Genomic DNA, 18,092 nt, shown 5'->3' on the forward strand with positions numbered 1-18,092 from the left:
CTAAGTGTTTTTCTATGCATGCAAAAATATACATTTATAATTTTTACGTTATTTTTAAAGTTTTTTTATGCATAAGGACATAGTACAGATGGTAATGAATAAGGTTTTGGTTTTGATTCTAGCCGATAACATCCAAGTGATTTTTTTTAATCTTTTTAAATCACCACTATTGGATACAATATAATAATTGATAAAGAATTTAAGAAAAGATTGTATGGACATAGATTATCATTCAAGAATGAAAAATATAAGAAAGATACCTCACTGTCACTAAATTTCTGGAACTTGAGGATTAAATGAAATATAATTAGGAAGACTAGAGTCTGTGGATCACTTAACATGCTTTATGTGTCTGAATGTAAAGCTTGAAATAATTAGATGTAAAGATAGAGAAAAATTGTTCTACAAGAGCTGTCTTTTAATTGCAGGAATACACTGAGTAGGCTGTGCACTGCAAGACAGATTACCTATTAGAAATAATTATAATTCTGACCCAAACTCCTTCCCTTGTTACCTTTATGATATCGTATTTTAACTCATCTTAGATCTTAAAGGTGCCTATATGTTTTTAAAATCATTGAGCTTTGACTATATAAATTTAAGTTTTCAATGGAAATTTCAATTTTACTCTTTAAACTTATTTTGTTTAAGATAAAAAATGTGCTTTTTTCTATATGTACGTTTTTATTTTAATAGTATTTTATGCTACTATCATTTGCCAGGGAGAATTACTTGGTTTGTCTTTATCATGAGGACGTCTCTGGAACAGTTGTTAGGTCCTTAACGCTGCAACTAGCTCCCCAGATATTAAACACAAGAGGCACATCTCCTTTAGACTAAGGTGTTGATATAACGTCGGCTATATCTGCTGTGGTTCTTGTCTCCAGGTCTTCAGCATCATTACAGGCAAAGCTTCATCAGCATTGTTGATAGACCATTGCTGAAATTGAACACTTGTACAAAACACGGAAAAAAAATTTTTTTTTTATAAAAATAGATACTTATTTTAAAGCATGTTATAAACTTGGCGATTATAGACTGCTATACGTCTGTCCCTGGCAAGGTACACAGCAGAACTGTTCAATACAATTTTTCTCTCTTTATTAAAGAGAAAGAGTGCTAGAAGGAAAGAAGAACGAAAGAAAGGGAAAATAGAAAGAGAAACAGGCATACATTTTAAAACACTGAAATATTGTCATTGTTTAACAAATTCTGATGACAATAACTAGGTTTGACTTTTGCACCTGTGCACCCACCGTCTGTTACTTATAAATGTGCACCTGTGTAATTGTACTTGCCTCCTCGTGAGTACAAAGTCTGGTACAAGGTTTAATAATGCAGGAAGCCCTAGCTCCCCCAAAAGGGAGATTTTGTACCACAAATTTTTTTACTGTTAAATGTAATATCTTCTTTATAAAACAAAGAAAACCTGCAAACCAGGTAACAAAAATAATATATTATTAAATTCTTATTCTTTTTTTTTTTTCTTTACAGAGAACATACAGAAATTATCAGCTATGACATCACCAACTTACCAGAATGGGAAATTGTAAGTAACTTGAGTTTATTCTGCCCTTTTTCACTCCAAAAAGTGGAAAGCATATGTTTTATATGCATCATTTTATTCATAAACAACATTTCATAATCAAAATATAAATCGGTAAAATATTTTCTTTTTTTAACCTACATACTTACATGTTTGGCATAGGAAAGTTTTGGTTCTGTTCCAGAATCCCCCTATATTATAAAACAAAAGAAAAATATGTATGATGTATATACCTGTGACAAAACAAAAATATATTCCAAAAATCATGTAAAGTGATCAAGTAGTTTTAAATAAGTATATAAAATTTTCTGAGTAACCAAAGAGACTGTCATACCCACCATTTACAAAATGGTCAAAAAATGAAAGGAGATAATAACTGAAGAATAATTCAAACTTGCAAGCTTTATGTTGTAATGCCAACGAATTCCCATTTCTCACTTAAAACTGATTTTCATTATACAAATAAAACTACTTGATCAATTTACATGATTTTTGGGGCATGATATTTTCGTTTCATCACAGATATTTACATCGTACAGAATTCTGGACAAGAACAGATTTTTTTTTTTTTACCTCTCCAATTAGATTTAAAGCGGTTCAAATGTCTAAAATGATGAAACATAAATATCAAATTTCTTATTTCAGTAAAAAAAAAAAATATGTATATATTAATGTTGGGACGATAAATTGTAATTGGGAATCACAAAAATCGGAACTTTTTGGAGTATCAGAATTGGAAAAAATTGTTCGTATTTTCTGATGCCGAAAATGATTCCTTTAATTATCTTTCTTGGTTTAGGAAAAATCTTCCACTGCTTGGAGTAATAATAGAATAATAAATACGAGCAGGACCTGTGGAAATTCCACAGGATACTCATTCATATGTAATATATTGATGTTGGCATTCTGTAGATGTTCAGTGTAAATGGAGACGCTCTGATATTATTGTAGCTCTTTTGTTAAAACTGCAAAAGTATTTATCTAAGCTAGCAGGGAAGCCTGGCATATCTCTGTGGTAAAATACATTTGAATATGATATTTTAATTCTTGCAGATTTCATATATATTATAGAGTTAATGTACTATCGATTTTTATCTATATAATTATAAAACTCAAATGACCTTGTAACAAGTTATGTAACCCACTTTCCGGTTTATGACATCCGGTTGCACATGCACGCATAAACATTAACCCATAATAACATAAACAAATAAACACAAATCGCTTCTTTTGCAGATTTTGACCTGCGCACTGAAATATTAACGTTATTATTTCAAAATTATTATTTAACATGGGAAGAGTGGGGGGTGTTTTGCAACTATTCTTTATTACAACTATACTGTCGCTATTTTCTTACAACTAAACAACTTTAACCTGTTGACAAACATAAGAACAATTGTAGTAAAGCCAAGACTACTACTACTCTCTATCCATCCCTTTTCCTTCCTTCCTTCCTTCCTTCCTTCCTTCATTTTTTGTTTACATTTCTAGATACAAAATAGTTGTGTGAGAACGGTGAATTTGTTGACACATTTACTAATCTGTTTCAATATTAGTTTTATTTTATTTTATTTATTTAGGTTTTATTTTTTTGCTTCAGGTTTTATTATTTTTTTTTAGATTTTAAGTTTCTATAACTTGGTTGAAGGATTCCAATATGGGTTTTTCATTCTTATATTTCTCATCGGTAGGGTCATATGCGTTTTTGCTGCTAAATGACTTTTGTCTGCGTTTGATTCATAGGAAAATCATGTTTAAATTTCAATTTTTGAGCGATTATTCGAAAAAATAGGTAACTTTACACGAATAGGGAGGATTTTTTTTCATGTTTGAGTGATCCGTCCGTGATTTTTCATTTTAATATACTTTCATAGAAATGTTTCTTTACGTCACAAGTGTCACGCTCATACATAAATTCCATAGCTAATATAACATACTGACCCAACGGGTAACGAGTAGTCTAGTATATTATAAAGTTGCGATTTCAAAAATAAAAACCTATATCCATATGACTTGGGTGCATCAGCTTGAACCGAAACCAACACTTATGAAAAAATATATATATATATATATATATAACTCGAGTTCCTGCAGCTATAATCAAAACTGAAACCAAAACTTATGAAGAATTCTTGGTAAAATCTGGAATTTAGTATTGAAATCAGGAATTGTATTGGAATCAGGAAAAATATTGGAATGGTCCCATCATAAGTATATATTAAAATTGTCCCAACATAAGTATATATTAAAATGGTCCCATGATAAGTATATATTAAAATGGTCCCATGATAAGTATATATTAAAATGGTCCCATCATAAGTATATATAAAAATGGTCCCGTCATAAGTATATATTAAAATGGTCCCGTCATAAGTATATATTAAAATGGTCCCAACATAAGTATATATTAAAATGGTCCCATCATAAGTATATATTAAAATGGTCCCATCATAAGTATATATTAAAATTGTCCCATCATAAGTATATATTAAAATTGTCCCATCATAAGTATATATTAAAATTGTCCCATCATAAGTATATATTAAAATTGTCCCATCATAAGTATATATTAAAATTGTCCCATCATTTTTTTTTTTTTTTTTTTTTTTTTTTTACACAGTGATCACCACTTATCAAGGCCCGGAAGCCACTCAGGGATAAGGGTTATTGCAAGTACATTACGTTAGTGTGGAGATTTGACAAAGTGTTTACTTAAGGGGGCGGTTCATTAGGAATTTGTTAACGTTGGACTTGAAGACATCCAAGTTGTAGTCCAGTGGGAAGCAGGCAGACGGAACAGAGTTCCACAGGCGTGCAGTTCTAAGAAAGAAGCTTTGTTCATGGAATCCGCGTTTTGATTTAGGCACAGATATAGAGTGGGGGTAATTTTTCACAGTGGATTCAGCTAGACGGGTGTTTTTCGTGAAAGATTGGCGAGGGGGGACCAGAGATTGGAGTTCAGACGAACACCTGCCATGGAAATAACGATAAAACAAGGATAGGCTCGCAACGTCTCTTCTGTGAGAGAGAGGTTGCAGGGTAGAGAAAAGGGCATCCCCCACTAAGCCACAAAGTCTATTTTGTACTCTGTCAAGGCAGGATAGGCTGTTTTTAGCAGCTCCTGCCCAGATATGGCAACAGTATTCCATCCTTGGACGTACTTGGCTTTTATATAGATAGAGAATTGCATCAGTAGTGAGATATCTTCTGGAGCGGTAGAAGGATCCCACCATCTTTCCAGCAACCTTGGCAACAGACTTGATGTACGTGTTCCATTTCAGATCAGGAGTAAAGTTCAAACCCAGAAGCTTGTCAAAACACGGGGCCTCACCCAGACGAGAGCCATCCATCACAATTGATGCCAGGTGGGGATCAGAGCGTTGATGATGTAAGGATAGGAGTTTGGTTTTGGATGCATTAAAGGTAACCAGCCACATCTTCCCCCACTGAACCACGCGCTCGAGATCAGAGGAGAGAGAATCAGAGAGAACTTTGTCATTTACAGCCTTTGATGTGTTGCTGTAGATGGTCGTGTCATCGGCATAGATGTCAACGAATGATTTAAGTATGTGTTTAGGGAGGTCATTGATGTAGATCAGGAAGAGAGTTGGGCCCAGGATTGACCCCTGAGGGACTCCAGCATTTATATTGCAGGCCTCCGAATTTTGTCCATCTACCACTACTCTTATGAGCCTATCGGAGAGAAATGATTTAATGATTGAGAAAACATTTCCAGTTATACCGTAGCTGGAAATCTTGTAAAGTAGACCCTTATACCATACCTTGTCGAAGGCCTTTGATATGTCAAGAGCAATTGCCCTAGAAAGGAAGCCTTTGTCAAGAGATTCACTAATCCTGTGGGATATAACCATCAGCACATCTGCGGTAGATCTTGCAGAGCGGAAACCATATTGTGTGTCACTAAGAAGGTTATTCCTGCTGAGGTGGTTGACTATTTCTCTATTTAATATGGATTCCAGCAACTTACTCATAACACACAGGAGATTTATTGGTCTGTACTGAGAGGGAGATGACTTATCACCTGAATTCTTAAATACAGGGCAAACTGATGAGGTCTTCCAGGGAGTCGGAAAGCACTTCTCCTTAAGGCAGCGCTTAAATAGTTTCGTAAGTATGGGAGCAAGTTCTGGTTGAAGCTGTTTTTACACTATAATTGGGATGCCATCAGGGCCAGTTGCTTTACTGGAATCTAGGTTCTTGATTAGTTTGGCGACCTCATGCACGGATATTTGTATGTTACCTAGCTTGTTCGCATAGGGTAGAATTAGCATATAAGTATATATTAAAATTGTCCCATCATAAGTATATATTAAAATGGTCCCATCATAAGTATATATTAAAATGTTTATATAATAACTGTTGCATGTACAGCGGCATTGCTTCTAGCAGAACCTTCATCAGATGACTCTGGGTTCAGGCATTGTTTCATGTCTGCAGCAGCATTACCAATAGTCCAGAGCACTCCAGCAGTATCTCATAATTACTTCCAAACTTTGTTGCATTGTTATCACTCTGTTGGATTGATGCAGATAGAACCTTGTCTTAATATTATATTTTATATTAATAAAAAACATGCATCTTTGCTGTCTCAAATTACAACCTGAGCCCCGTCATCATTGAAGCCTTACTCATTCAAGCAAACAAACCTATTATCAACCAAGCTCGATACTAAAGGGGAGACGGAGGATATACTCCAATGCTTTTGGAAACAGTTTTAATCAACTTTCTCTATAATTTTACCAATTTTAATTTTGTAACTCATCACATGTCTGATGAAGACTCATGAGTTGAAAACGTTTGCAGAGATAATAACGTTTGAGCAGACCATTAAATCACTGGCCCGCTAACAAGAAAAGAAACAGACATTGTCACTGTTGTTTAATCAAGCGTACATCAAAGAAAAAAAATGTGTGTGTGTCTTTTATGCTAAATTCATCTTTTTCTAAGTTTTTATTTTCTTATTTTTCTTGACAGATCGTTGAAGAGTTGGAAGATTTAAATTTAGTTGAGGTTGAAGACGAACCTATAAAATTCAAAGAATGGCGCCAACGAAGAGAAGATGATTTCAACAACTACAGAATGGTGTAAGTATACCTTGACCATCTGAGAATACAAGATTCATTTTTCGAGATGACATGTTGACAGAACAAAGATTTGGAACCATGTTGCTAAATCTTTGTGTATTGTTATTTTATTTATTGACTGTTGCGAAGAATTGTAGAGTTTTAAATGAATTGGAATGACTTTTATTTTGGCCTTTTAGCAAGGAGCAAAGTGTAGTATATGTACTGATACAATATTTCATCTGTTCTGGGTCAGTGAAGGAGAAATCCTTCTAGACTGGAGCAATTTTGGTTCTTGTCCAAAATTCCACCCATATTTAAAAAAATATATATTCCAAAAACCATGTAAATTGATAAGGTAGTTTTATTTTTATAAAGAAAATAATTTTTAAGTGATTAATGGGAATTTGTAGGCATTACAAGAAATTTAATAAGTAGAAATTGACTTATCTTCCTTTTATTATGATTTTTTTTTTTTTTTTTTTTTCTCAAAATGATGGGTAAGACAATTACCGCTCAGATACTCATAAAATTTGATTTTCTTTTTTAAAAATAAAAACTTGATCAATTTGTGTAATTTTTGGAGTACGATATTTTCATTTCGTCACAGGTATGCACATACAGATTTTTTATATTTTTGCTTGTTTTAATATAAGAGGAATTTTGCATAAGAACTGTAGTATTTGTACCGTATTTCATTTTTTTTTGTTGTTGTTCTTCGTCAGTGAAAGAGAAATCCATCTAGAATAGGACATCCCCCCCCCCTAAACCAGACTGACACTTTTTGGGGTGCTCGATTCTTTTTTTTTTTTTTTTTCCCACATTAAAAACCGCCCTTGTGTCAGACTCTGCTTTCATAGGATAGGCAAATTAAATAGGAACTTATGTTTAGTGTAAAAATATAAAAAATAACCCCAAAAAAATATGTCGAATTCACAACAGCAGCAATTTTTTTTTTTTTTTCCCACATTAAAAACCGCCCTTGTGTCAGACTCTGCTTTCATAGGATAGGCAAATTAAATAGGAACTTATGTTTAGTGTAAAAATATAAAAAATAACCCCAAAAAAATAAGTCGAATTCACAACAGCAGCAATTTTTTTTTTTTTTAAAAGATAATCTGGCTTTCACTTTTAAAGGAAGCCACAGACATTGATGGGGTGGTCAACCATAGCTTACCATAATAGAAAAACTGAGATAAATTTTGAGAAGACACTGTTTTTTCACACTTTAAATAGCGAAATTGTGTTTGAAGGTAATTTTCGGAGTTAGACAAGAACTTTGTGGGTAAATCGTTCAGTGATTAGACAAAACTGTAAAAAATGTGTGTAATGTTAATTAACGAAGCAGTTTGTTTTAGTCTTCGTGATACAAAGGAACTTTGTTGTAGTTCGTGGTACGCTATCTTTTAATGCAGTGGATGCACGGTGTAACTGTTCGGAAATAGTGAAAGATTGAGAGAATAATGGAAAGAAAACACCAAGATGCAAATTATAATTTGTTTATATGAGCCTTTCATTCTTGTCTGGAAAGCCAGCATCATTACAGATGCTGATTTCAAGTAGAGTTGCTACTTTTTCCATCTTGTCCCATATTGCTGTCAGGTTTAACAGCTCTGATTTCTTTTAGGTGTTTAGTTGTAAGGACACATAATTGTTTCCATTTTAGTTCAGGAGTTATGCAATGCTGGTTAAAATTTACATTTTGCTATATCTTGCACCCAATATATATAAAAAAAATTCAATTTTGTTGGTTTTTTTTTTTTGGTTTTTTTTTTAGAGATGGGACATCTTATTAGATGCCAAACATTCACTCGCTATTTCAAAGACTCCAACCGAGAGATTTTTTAAAAGTTTCTAACCATCCTTTAAAATGCAATTGTTTGTATCTCTTGCACTTTGTTCACTGGGTATATTTGCTAAATAGTTTTGAAATTCTTGATAAACCTTGTTGCTCTTATGATTACTGGAACGATAGTGATCTTCTACAATTCCTGATTCTTTTCTTGTTGTACACATAACCTTAGTATTTTGTTATCTTTTCATTCTAAGCTCTGTTTCAGCCAGCATCATTACAGATGCTGATTTCAACTAGTTGCTACTTCTTTCCATCTTGTCCCATATCGCTGTCCGGTTTAACAGCTCTGATTTCTTTTAGGTATGTAGTTGTAAGGAGTACATAATTGTTTCCATTTTAGTTAAGAAAGTTTTCAGAATTCAAGAGGCCCCTTTTCTGGGGTTAACATTTGATTTCGATACGAGATACATAGATATTCGAGCATTCAATCAAGATTCCCTTCTACCTCTCGAATGTGGACTTAATACAGAAGTGAAGAACACTAATTTTCTTTACAATTGGTCACTTATGTTATCAGTTATCTTTATTGTGTCCCTTTCTGAATTTTGCTGGATTCCAGGACAAGAGTTCATCTGGTAAAATAACAACTAAGTGCTGTTATTTGATGTAATATCACTAGATGAACCATTACTTGTATTAATAAGTGTATAGCCGTGTCAAAAGCATCTTATTGGGGCTTCGAATATTATGTTATTTTGAATATTTGGCCAGTATTAACTTGTTGGGAGAAGTATACTCATGTCAGGTTTAACATTTGTATAGAAAAATTAGAGAGATTCGAAGATGGTGTCTACGAAGTAATTCACTCAGATTCTGAAATGTGTTGACACACCAAAGTGATTGTAAGGTGAAAGAAAAAAGGGAATTATACTTGTATTTTTTTAATAAACATTCAAATGGTGTTCATTGTTCAGACATGTTTTTTATTTTTATTTGTTTTTTCTAGTGTTTCTATGAAGGACACATTGCATCCATTGTTTTTGATTCAACCACCATTGGATGCCCCCGAACTGATGATTAGTGGAGAAGACTTGATAGAATTGGAGACTATTCTTGATGATGTAAGTTTGGCAATTCGCCCCTCATCTTTCTCTCCTTCTCCCTCCTTAATTTTTCTTTCCCTCACCTCTTTCTCTCACACTTCATCCCCTCTACTCTCTTTCTCTTTCTATCCCGCTTTCTATGTCCTCTCTCTCTCTCCCGCTTTCTCTTTCCTCTCTCTATCTCCTGCTTTCTCTGTCCTCCCTCTATCTCCTGCTTTCTCTGTCCTCCCTGTATCTCCTGCTTTCTCTGTCCTCCCTGTATCTCCTGCTTTCTCTGTCCTCCCTCTATCTCCTGCTTTCTCTGTATTCCCTCTATCTCCTGCTTTCTCTGTCCTCTCTCTCTCTCCTGCTTTCTCTGTCCTCTCTCTCTCTCCCGCTTTCTCTTTCCTCTCTCTCTCTCCCGCTTTCTCTTTCCTCTCTCTCTCTCTCCCGCTTTCTCCTTCCTCTCTCTCTCTCCCGCTTTCTCTTTCCTCTCTCTCTCTCCCGCTTTCTCTTTCCTCTCTCTCTCTCCCGCTTTCTCTTTCCTCTCTCTCTCTCTCCCGCTTTCTCTTTCCTCTCTCTCTCTCTCCCGCTTTCTCTTTCCTCTCTCTCTCTCTCCCGCTTTCTCTTTCCTCTCTCTCTCTCTCCCGCTTTCTCTTTCCTCTCTCTCTCTCTCCCGCTTTCTCTTTCCTCTCTCTCTCTCCCGCTTTCTCTTTCCTCTCTCTCTCTCCCGCTTTCTCTTTCCTCTCTCTCTCTCCCGCTTTCTCTTTCCTCTCTCTCTCTCCCGCTTTCTCTTTCCTCTCTCTCTCTCCCGCTTTCTCTTTCCTCTCTCTCTCTCCCGCTTTCTCTTTCCTCTCTCTCTCTCCCGCTTTCTCTTTCCTCTCTCTCTCTCCCGCTTTCTCTTTCCTCTCTCTCTCTCTCCCGCTTTCTCTTTCCTCTCTCTCTCTCCCGCTTTCTCTTTCCTCTCTCTCTCTCTCTCCCGCTTTCTCTTTCCTCTCTCTCTCTCTCTCCCGCTTTCTCTTTCCTCTCTCTCTCTCTCTCCCGCTTTCTCTTTCCTCTCTCTCTCTCTCTCCCGCTTTCTCTTTCCTCTCTCTCTCTCTCTCCCGCTTTCTCTTTCCTCTCTCTCTCTCTCTCCCGCTTTCTCTTTCCTCTCTCTCTCTCTCTCTCCCGCTTTCTCTTTCCTCTCTCTCTCTCTCCCGCTTTCTCTTTCCTCTCTCTCTCTCTCTCCCGCTTTCTCTTTCCTCTCTCTCTCTCTCTCCCGCTTTCTCTTTCCTCTCTCTCTCTCTCTCTCCCGCTTTCTCTTTCCTCTCTCTCTCTCTCTCCCGCTTTCTCTTTCCTCTCTCTCTCTCTCTCCCGCTTTCTCTTTCCTCTCTCTCTCTCTCTCTCTCCCGCTTTCTCTTTCCTCTCTCTCTCTCTCTCTCTCCCGCTTTCTCTTTCCTCTCTCTCTCTCTCTCCCGCTTTCTCTTTCCTCTCTCTCTCTCTCTCCCGCTTTCTCTTTCCTCTCTCTCTCTCTCTCCCGCTTTCTCTTTCCTCTCTCTCTCTCTCTCCCGCTTTCTCTTTCCTCTCTCTCTCTCTCTCCCGCTTTCTCTTTCCTCTCTCTCTCTCTCTCTCCCGCTTTCTCTTTCCTCTCTCTCTCTCTCTCTCCCGCTTTCTCTTTCCTCTCTCTCTCTCTCTCCCGCTTTCTCTTTCCTCTCTCTCTCTCTCTCCCGCTTTCTCTTTCCTCTCTCTCTCTCTCTCCCGCTTTCTCTTTCCTCTCTCTCTCTCTCTCCCGCTTTCTCTTTCCTCTCTCTCTCTCTCTCCCGCTTTCTCTTTCCTCTCTCTCTCTCTCTCCCGCTTTCTCTTTCCTCTCTCTCTCTCTCTCCCGCTTTCTCTTTCCTCTCTCTCTCTCTCTCCCGCTTTCTCTTTCCTCTCTCTCTCTCTCTCCCGCTTTCTCTTTCCTCTCTCTCTCTCTCTCCCGCTTTCTCTTTCCTCTCTCTCTCTCTCTCCCGCTTTCTCTTTCCTCTCTCTCTCTCTCTCCCGCTTTCTCTTTCCTCTCTCTCTCTCTCCCGCTTTCTCTTTCCTCTCTCTCTCTCTCTCTCTCTCCCGCTTTCTCTTTCCTCTCTCTCTCTCTCTCCCGCTTTCTCTTTCCTCTCTCTCTCTCTCTCTCCCGCTTTCTCTTTCCTCTCTCTCTCTCTCTCCCGCTTTCTCTTTCCTCTCTCTCTCTCTCTCTCTCCCGCTTTCTCTTTCCTCTCTCTCTCTCTCTCTCTCCCGCTTTCTCTTTCCTCTCTCTCCCGCTTTCTCTTTCCTCTCTCTCTCTCTCTCCCGCTTTCTCTTTCCTCTCTCTCTCTCTCTCCCGCTTTCTCTTTCCTCTCTCTCTCTCTCTCCCGCTTTCTCTTTCCTCTCTCTCTCTCTCTCCCGCTTTCTCTTTCCTCTCTCTCTCTCTCTCCCGCTTTCTCTTTCCTCTCTCTCTCTCTCTCCCGCTTTCTCTTTCCTCTCTCTCTCTCTCTCCCGCTTTCTCTTTCCTCTCTCTCTCTCTCTCCCGCTTTCTCTTTCCTCTCTCTCTCTCCCGCTTTCTCTTTCCTCTCTCTCTCTCCCGCTTTCTCTTTCCTCTCTCTCTCTCCCGCTTTCTCTTTCCTCTCTCTCTCTCCCGCTTTCTCTTTCCTCTCTCTCTCTCCCGCTTTCTCTTTCCTCTCTCTCTCTCCCGCTTTCTCTTTCCTCTCTCTCTCTCCCGCTTTCTCTTTCCTCTCTCTCTCTCCCGCTTTCTCTTTCCTCTCTCTCTCTCCCGCTTTCTCTTTCCTCTCTCTCTCTCCCGCTTTCTCTTTCCTCTCTCTCTCTCCCGCTTTCTCTTTCCTCTCTCTCTCCCGCTTTCTCTTTCCTCTCTCTCTCCCGCTTTCTCTTTCCTCTCTCTCTCCCGCTTTCTCTTTCCTCTCTCTCTCTCTCCCGCTTTCTCTTTCCTCTCTCTCTCTCCCGCTTTCTCTTTCCTCTCTCTCTCTCCCGCTTTCTCTTTCCTCTCTCTCTCTCCCGCTTTCTCTTTCCTCTCTCTCTCTCCCGCTTTCTCTTTCCTCTCTCTCTCTCCCGCTTTCTCTTTCCTCTCTCTCTCTCCCGCTTTCTCTTTCCTCTCTCTCTCTCTCTCCCGCTTTCTCTTTCCTCTCTCTCTCTCTCTCCCGCTTTCTCTTTCCTCTCTCTCTCTCTCTCCCGCTTTCTCTTTCCTCTCTCTCTCTCTCTCCCGCTTTCTCTTTCCTCTCTCTCTCTCTCTCCCGCTTTCTCTTTCCTCTCTCTCTCTCTCTCCCGCTGTCTCTTTCCTCTCTCTCTCTCTCTCCTGCTGTCTCTTTCCTCTCTCTCTCTCTCTCCCGCTTTCTCTTTCCTCTCTCTCTCTCTCTCTCCCGCTTTCTCTTTCCTCTCTCTCTCTCTCTCTCTCCCGCTTTCTCTTTCCTCTCTCTCTCTCTCTCTCTCCCGCTTTCTCTTTCCTCTCTCTCTCTCTCTCTCTCCCGCTTTCTCTTTCCTCTCTCTCTCTCTCTCTCTCCCGCTTTCTCTTTCCTCTCTCTCTCTCCCGCTTTCTCTTTCCTCTCTCTCTCTCCCGCTTTCTCTTTCCTCTCTCTCTCTCCCGCTTTCTCTTTCCTCTCTCTCTCTCCCGCTTTCTCTTTCCTCTCTCTCTCTCTCCCGCTTTCTCTTTCCTCTCTCTCTCTCTCCCGCTTTCTCTTTCCTCTCTCTCTCTCTCCCGCTTTCTCTTTCCTCTCTCTCTCCCGCTTTCTCTTTCCTCTCTCTCTCCCGCTTTCTCTTTCCTCTCTCTCTCCCGCTTTCTCTTTCCTCTCTCTCTTCCGCTTTCTCTTTCCTCTCTCTCTCTCTCTCTCGCTTTCTCTTTCCTCTCTCTCTCTCTCTCCCGCTTTCTCTTTCCTCTCTCTCTCTCTCTCTCCCGCTTTCTCTTTCCTCTCTCTCTCTCTCTCCCGCTTTCTCTTTCCTCTCTCTCTCTCTCTCCCGCTTTCTCTTTCCTCTCTCTCTCTCTCTCCCGCTTTCTCTTTCCTCTCTCTCTCTCTCTCTCCCGCTTTCTCTTTCCTCTCTCTCTCTCTCTCTCTCCCGCTTTCTCTTTCCTCTCTCTCTCTCTCTCCCGCTTTCTCTTTCCTCTCTCTCTCTCTCTCCCGCTTTCTCTTTCCTCTCTCTCTCTCTCTCCCGCTTTCTCTTTCCTCTCTCTCTCTCTCTCCTGCTTTCTCTTTCCTCTCTCTCTCTCTCTCCCGCTTTCTCTTTCCTCTCTCTCTCCCGCTTTCTCTTTCCTCTCTCTCTCTCTCTCCCGCTTTCTCTTTCCTCTCTCTCTCTCTCTCCCGCTTTCTCTTTCCTCTCTCTCTCTCTCCCGCTTTCTCTTTCCTCTCTCTCTCTCTCTCCCGCTTTCTCTTTCCTCTCTCTCTCTCTCTCTCGCTTTCTCTTTCCTCTCTCTCTCTCTCTCCCGCTTTCTCTTTCCTCTCTCTCTCTCTCTCTCCCGCTTTCTCTTTCCTCTCTCTCTCTCTCCCGCTTTCTCTTTCCTCTCTCTCTCTCTCTCCCGCTTTCTCTTTCCTCTCTCTCCCGCTTTCTCTTTCCTCTCTTTCCTCTCTCTCTCCCGCTTTCTCTTTCCTCTCTTTCCTCTCTCTCTCCTGCTTTCTCTTTCCTCTCTTTCCTCTGTGTCTCCTGCTTTCTCTTTCCTCTCTCTCTCACTCTCTCTCCTGCTTTCACTTTCATCTCTCTCTCACTCTCTCTCTCCTGCTTTCGCTTTCCTCTCTAGGCTTTCTTTACTCTTGCTAACATGAAAAAAAAATACCCAAAAACAATGCACTAAACTGTATTTATTTTCTATTATATTGTGGGATTATTATATAAAATTAATGTTCATTTCTTTTTCAGAATCCCGCAGCAAGTTTTCAGAAAGGCTACAATCCAGAGAAGGATAACGTCTTGTTCAAGTTATAATTTTAGCACATTTAGCTTATTTTATAGAAAACATTTTTTTTTTTCTTTAAAAAAATAAAAAACACAATTCAGTTTGTTGTAGGACTGACGTGACAATAAATAATTGAACAACACATTTGTATTTTTTTTGTTGGTTCTATTAATTTTCAACTTAAGTGAAAATCGCAAAGTTTTAGGAGCAGTATCTCGACCAGCAATGAGAATTGAGGAAGAAATTTTACAGGAAGCTGCTCTTATGGTTCCAATAGGTACAAGTACTTCTGAGACTTAATCTCGTTGTTTAGTTTTGCAGTATCATTCCTTTTTGTGTTATTTAAGACCGAATCCAGTAATTTTCAAAAGTTTTTATGCCTGGAGTTGTTTATATCTTAAAATATTTGTTTTACAGCATTTCAACCCCTTTTTTAGGTTACTTAATGCTAAGTCCAATAATTTGGGAAAATGTTTTTATGCTTCAAGTTTTTCATATCTTCGAATATTTATTCATGGTGTTTAGTTTGGCTGGGTTGGGTTTTTTATTTTGTTTTGTTTTTTTTAGGGAAATTAATTTTGTTTTTGACTTTGCAGAACATGATTGAGTTTTGCAAAAAAGAAAAAAAGCCATAACATCAATGTTTGGTGCATTTTTGGCTAGGAAGTTAGTATCTTCAAGACAGCCTTACCTAGTAGCATCAGCCTCTAAGGCTTGGACGTTAAATGCAGAAGATAAATGCAGACTATATTCGAGAATGACTGTTTGAGAACCATGGTCAGTAAAACCCATCTAAATCACTATGTGATACTATGGACCCTCCCCACAAAGTGTTAGGAAATGATTCAAAAACAAAAAAACGAGGGAAAAATTTAACAAAATGAAGAAATAGGTTGATTAACAAAAGTCCAAAATGAGTTTATTCATATTATTTGGATTCTTCAGACTACTTTTCTCATCTTCAGTGTCATTTTCACGTTTTTGTCGATGTAACCTCCGACCTTCTTCAGGTGTATCTTGTTAACTCGGGAATTTGAACCTGTAGCATAGTGGTTAGAGTATTTTGGAAAAATTAGTTGTAAAAGTAATATTCTCCTGAAGGTTGAAGATTCAATTCTCAGTGTGGGCAGTGGAAAAATACAGTTGCAAATTACTTAGGATCTCTATCCAGTCATCTCTGACAGAACAAGAGCACGCTACCCCCGTGGAGTAAATAATGGGTTTCATTTGAAATTCCGTCCAGTCCAAGTTCATGAGTTTGACGGAAACATTCCAGAGTCCAACAAGATACACCTGAAGATGGTCGGAGGTTACATCGACTGAAACGTTATGAAAATGACACTAAAGACGAGAACAGTAGTCCCATGAATCCAAATAATCTGAATAACCAATCCTCATCTCAAAAATTCAGAAACGTAAACGAGTTCAGTAGAAAAACTATAGTATGGAGGTAGTTCACCAAGGCAGCCAAAGACCATCTGGATTAGGATGGTTAATCAAGGTGTGACAATGGTTGGAATTAAAGACCGGACATAGAGGTCAATATATTTACAGTTAATTTACAGACAGTTTAGGATTGGGAGTGAGTTTTGTGACAGTTTATGACCAGAAAGAAAGAGGAGAAGCGTAGATTGAGATGAGCTAATATCAACCAATGACAAAGAGAGCTTGATAGCCAACTAAGATGTGGACGTTAATGTTTAGAACAGGGATCTCCAAAGTTTTCAAACAGAGGACCATATTGCTGACTTCTTAGAGCTGTGCGGGCCAAAAAAAAAAAAAAAAAGTGACCTGAACCTGTTTTCTACTGTTTTGATCATTAGTTTTGCTTTTTAGTAAAACTGGTTCTCCCATACCTCATTCTTTTAATCGTTTTATAAACAAAAAGAAAAATCACCACACTATTTTTACACATTTACATTTTCTAAAATTTTCTTGAATGTTTTTTTACGTTTTCCATTAGAGCTCCATGAGCCAGATTAAAGGCTTGGGAAGGGCGGATCTAACTCGTGGGCCATAGTTTGGAGAGCCCTGGTTTAGAGGGTCAATGGTGTGTGTCTCTCTCTCTGTAACAACAATGACGAATATCTGCAGAATGTGTTGGACTTTGTGTTTTGAGTTATATTTATTTATATTGAACTCCTGAACAACTGCGAGTGTTCTCAGCAGTCACCAATGTAAGAGAAGACAACGTTGCTAGCATGCAAACCAGAAGACAAAGGAGACAGGAACTACAGCATACTGTATTTGAGTGTTGTGCGAGGGGAAGAACATTGTCTCATAACTGCAACGTAATTCAAATTAAAGAAATGAGATCATCAAAATTATCACAAAAAGAGTGAACTGGTTTTGGTTTGGTCACGTTAGAAATGGTTCTGAAAGCAATATATACCGAATATTCAAGAAAAAATTTCCCAGTAAAAGACCTTGTGGTAAGCCTCCAAAACGTTGGATTAATCGGATTCATAATGACATAAAGCTTTCATTGTTAGTGGTGGAAAGATTAGCAAAGTACAAAATAATATAGGACTAGACTTTTTGTGTATTAAAAATTGGCAAAAGTTATATCCCATTGATTGAGAACGAGTGCTTGATGCCAAATTGATGGTTGAACATGGTTAAATTTGTGCTAATTTTTGCATTAAATACTAATCTCTATTTATCCCTAACTGTGCATCAAATGGATAGTTCACTGCACTTTATCATAACAAAGGTCCATACAAAATTTCAGCAAGATTGGCCCAGTAGTTTCCGATAAAACTTCATTGTTAATGGTGGAAAGATTAGCAAAGTACAAAATAATATAGGACTAGATGTGATATAATAATAAAATAATATAGACTAAATGTAATATTGTGGTGTCCAACCTCTATTAATCTCTAATTGTGCATCAAATGGATGCATAATACTTGGTTCACTGCACCTTATCATGACAAAGGTACATATAAGATTTTAGCCACATCGGCTCAGTAGTTTCTGAGAAAAATTGAAGCAGACAAAAAGAAACAGATTGTGTATTCATAAAATGCACAAAGATCCTCTGAGGATGATGGAGAGTTGAAAGCTGGATGGTGTTGAAAACTGATCATAGCTTGGACAAGATATAGAGACCTTGAATAGACTGAGATGAATCAATCAACTGATGGAAATGAACTCAACAATAGATAGAGATGTGAGCCCTAGCATGTAGAAGGTCGATGATGACACACAACTTCAGAGTCCAACCGACATATGCGAAACCTTGGAGTCTGTTTTCATTTTTTTTGTCTCCTGTTTTATTTTTGTATTTGTGAGCCCATGCGCTCCCATTGATGGCTGCCAATGTGTAAAAGATGACAACACAGCCATAAGAAAAGAACTTGGAGAAGAAATCTGCAGCACACATTTGGGGTCGGCGAGCAAGGGTAATATGTGGGGTCACATGAGGGTCACTCCAAAAATAAAGCCTCCTATTGTTTTGTTTTTTTAACCTAAAATGTTTAAGAACTACAAAAACGGGAGTGATACCATTAAAACGAATGACCTTTTGTGGTCCAGTATTTATTTTTCTACATAGTCACCTCCATTCTCAATGTACTTTTGCCAGCAATTCAATGACGCATCTGTGCTTCTGATAGAAGTTGCTTTAGTTTGACAGAAAGATTCCAGAGTTCAACAAGATACACCTGAAGAAGGTCAGTAGTTACATCAACCATAATGT

At 38.3% G+C, this 18,092-nt stretch overlaps 1 protein-coding gene across 1 annotated transcript in view; it reads left to right on the forward strand.

Annotated features, from left to right (window-relative positions):
- The window catches only part of LOC145291461 (NADH dehydrogenase [ubiquinone] 1 alpha subcomplex subunit 10, mitochondrial-like), a 29,120-nt gene extending 14,586 nt beyond the window's left edge, over positions 1 to 14,534 (forward strand). Inside the window, exons 6-9 of the mRNA XM_080137318.1 lie at positions 1,495 to 1,549; positions 6,542 to 6,651; positions 9,432 to 9,546; positions 14,356 to 14,534. Coding sequence (XP_079993444.1) covers positions 1,495 to 1,549; positions 6,542 to 6,651; positions 9,432 to 9,546; positions 14,356 to 14,421 — 346 coding nt within the window. The 3' untranslated portion in view covers positions 14,422 to 14,534. The remainder of the gene's footprint in view (positions 1 to 1,494; positions 1,550 to 6,541; positions 6,652 to 9,431; positions 9,547 to 14,355) is intronic.
- The last annotated feature ends 3,558 nt before the right edge of the window (positions 14,535 to 18,092 follow it).

The sequence above is a fragment of the Euprymna scolopes genome, chromosome 12 (genome assembly GCF_053919585.1).
Source record: "Euprymna scolopes isolate OS-2025 chromosome 12, ASM5391958v1, whole genome shotgun sequence".
Classification (NCBI taxonomy): domain Eukaryota; kingdom Metazoa; phylum Mollusca; class Cephalopoda; order Sepiida; family Sepiolidae; genus Euprymna; species Euprymna scolopes.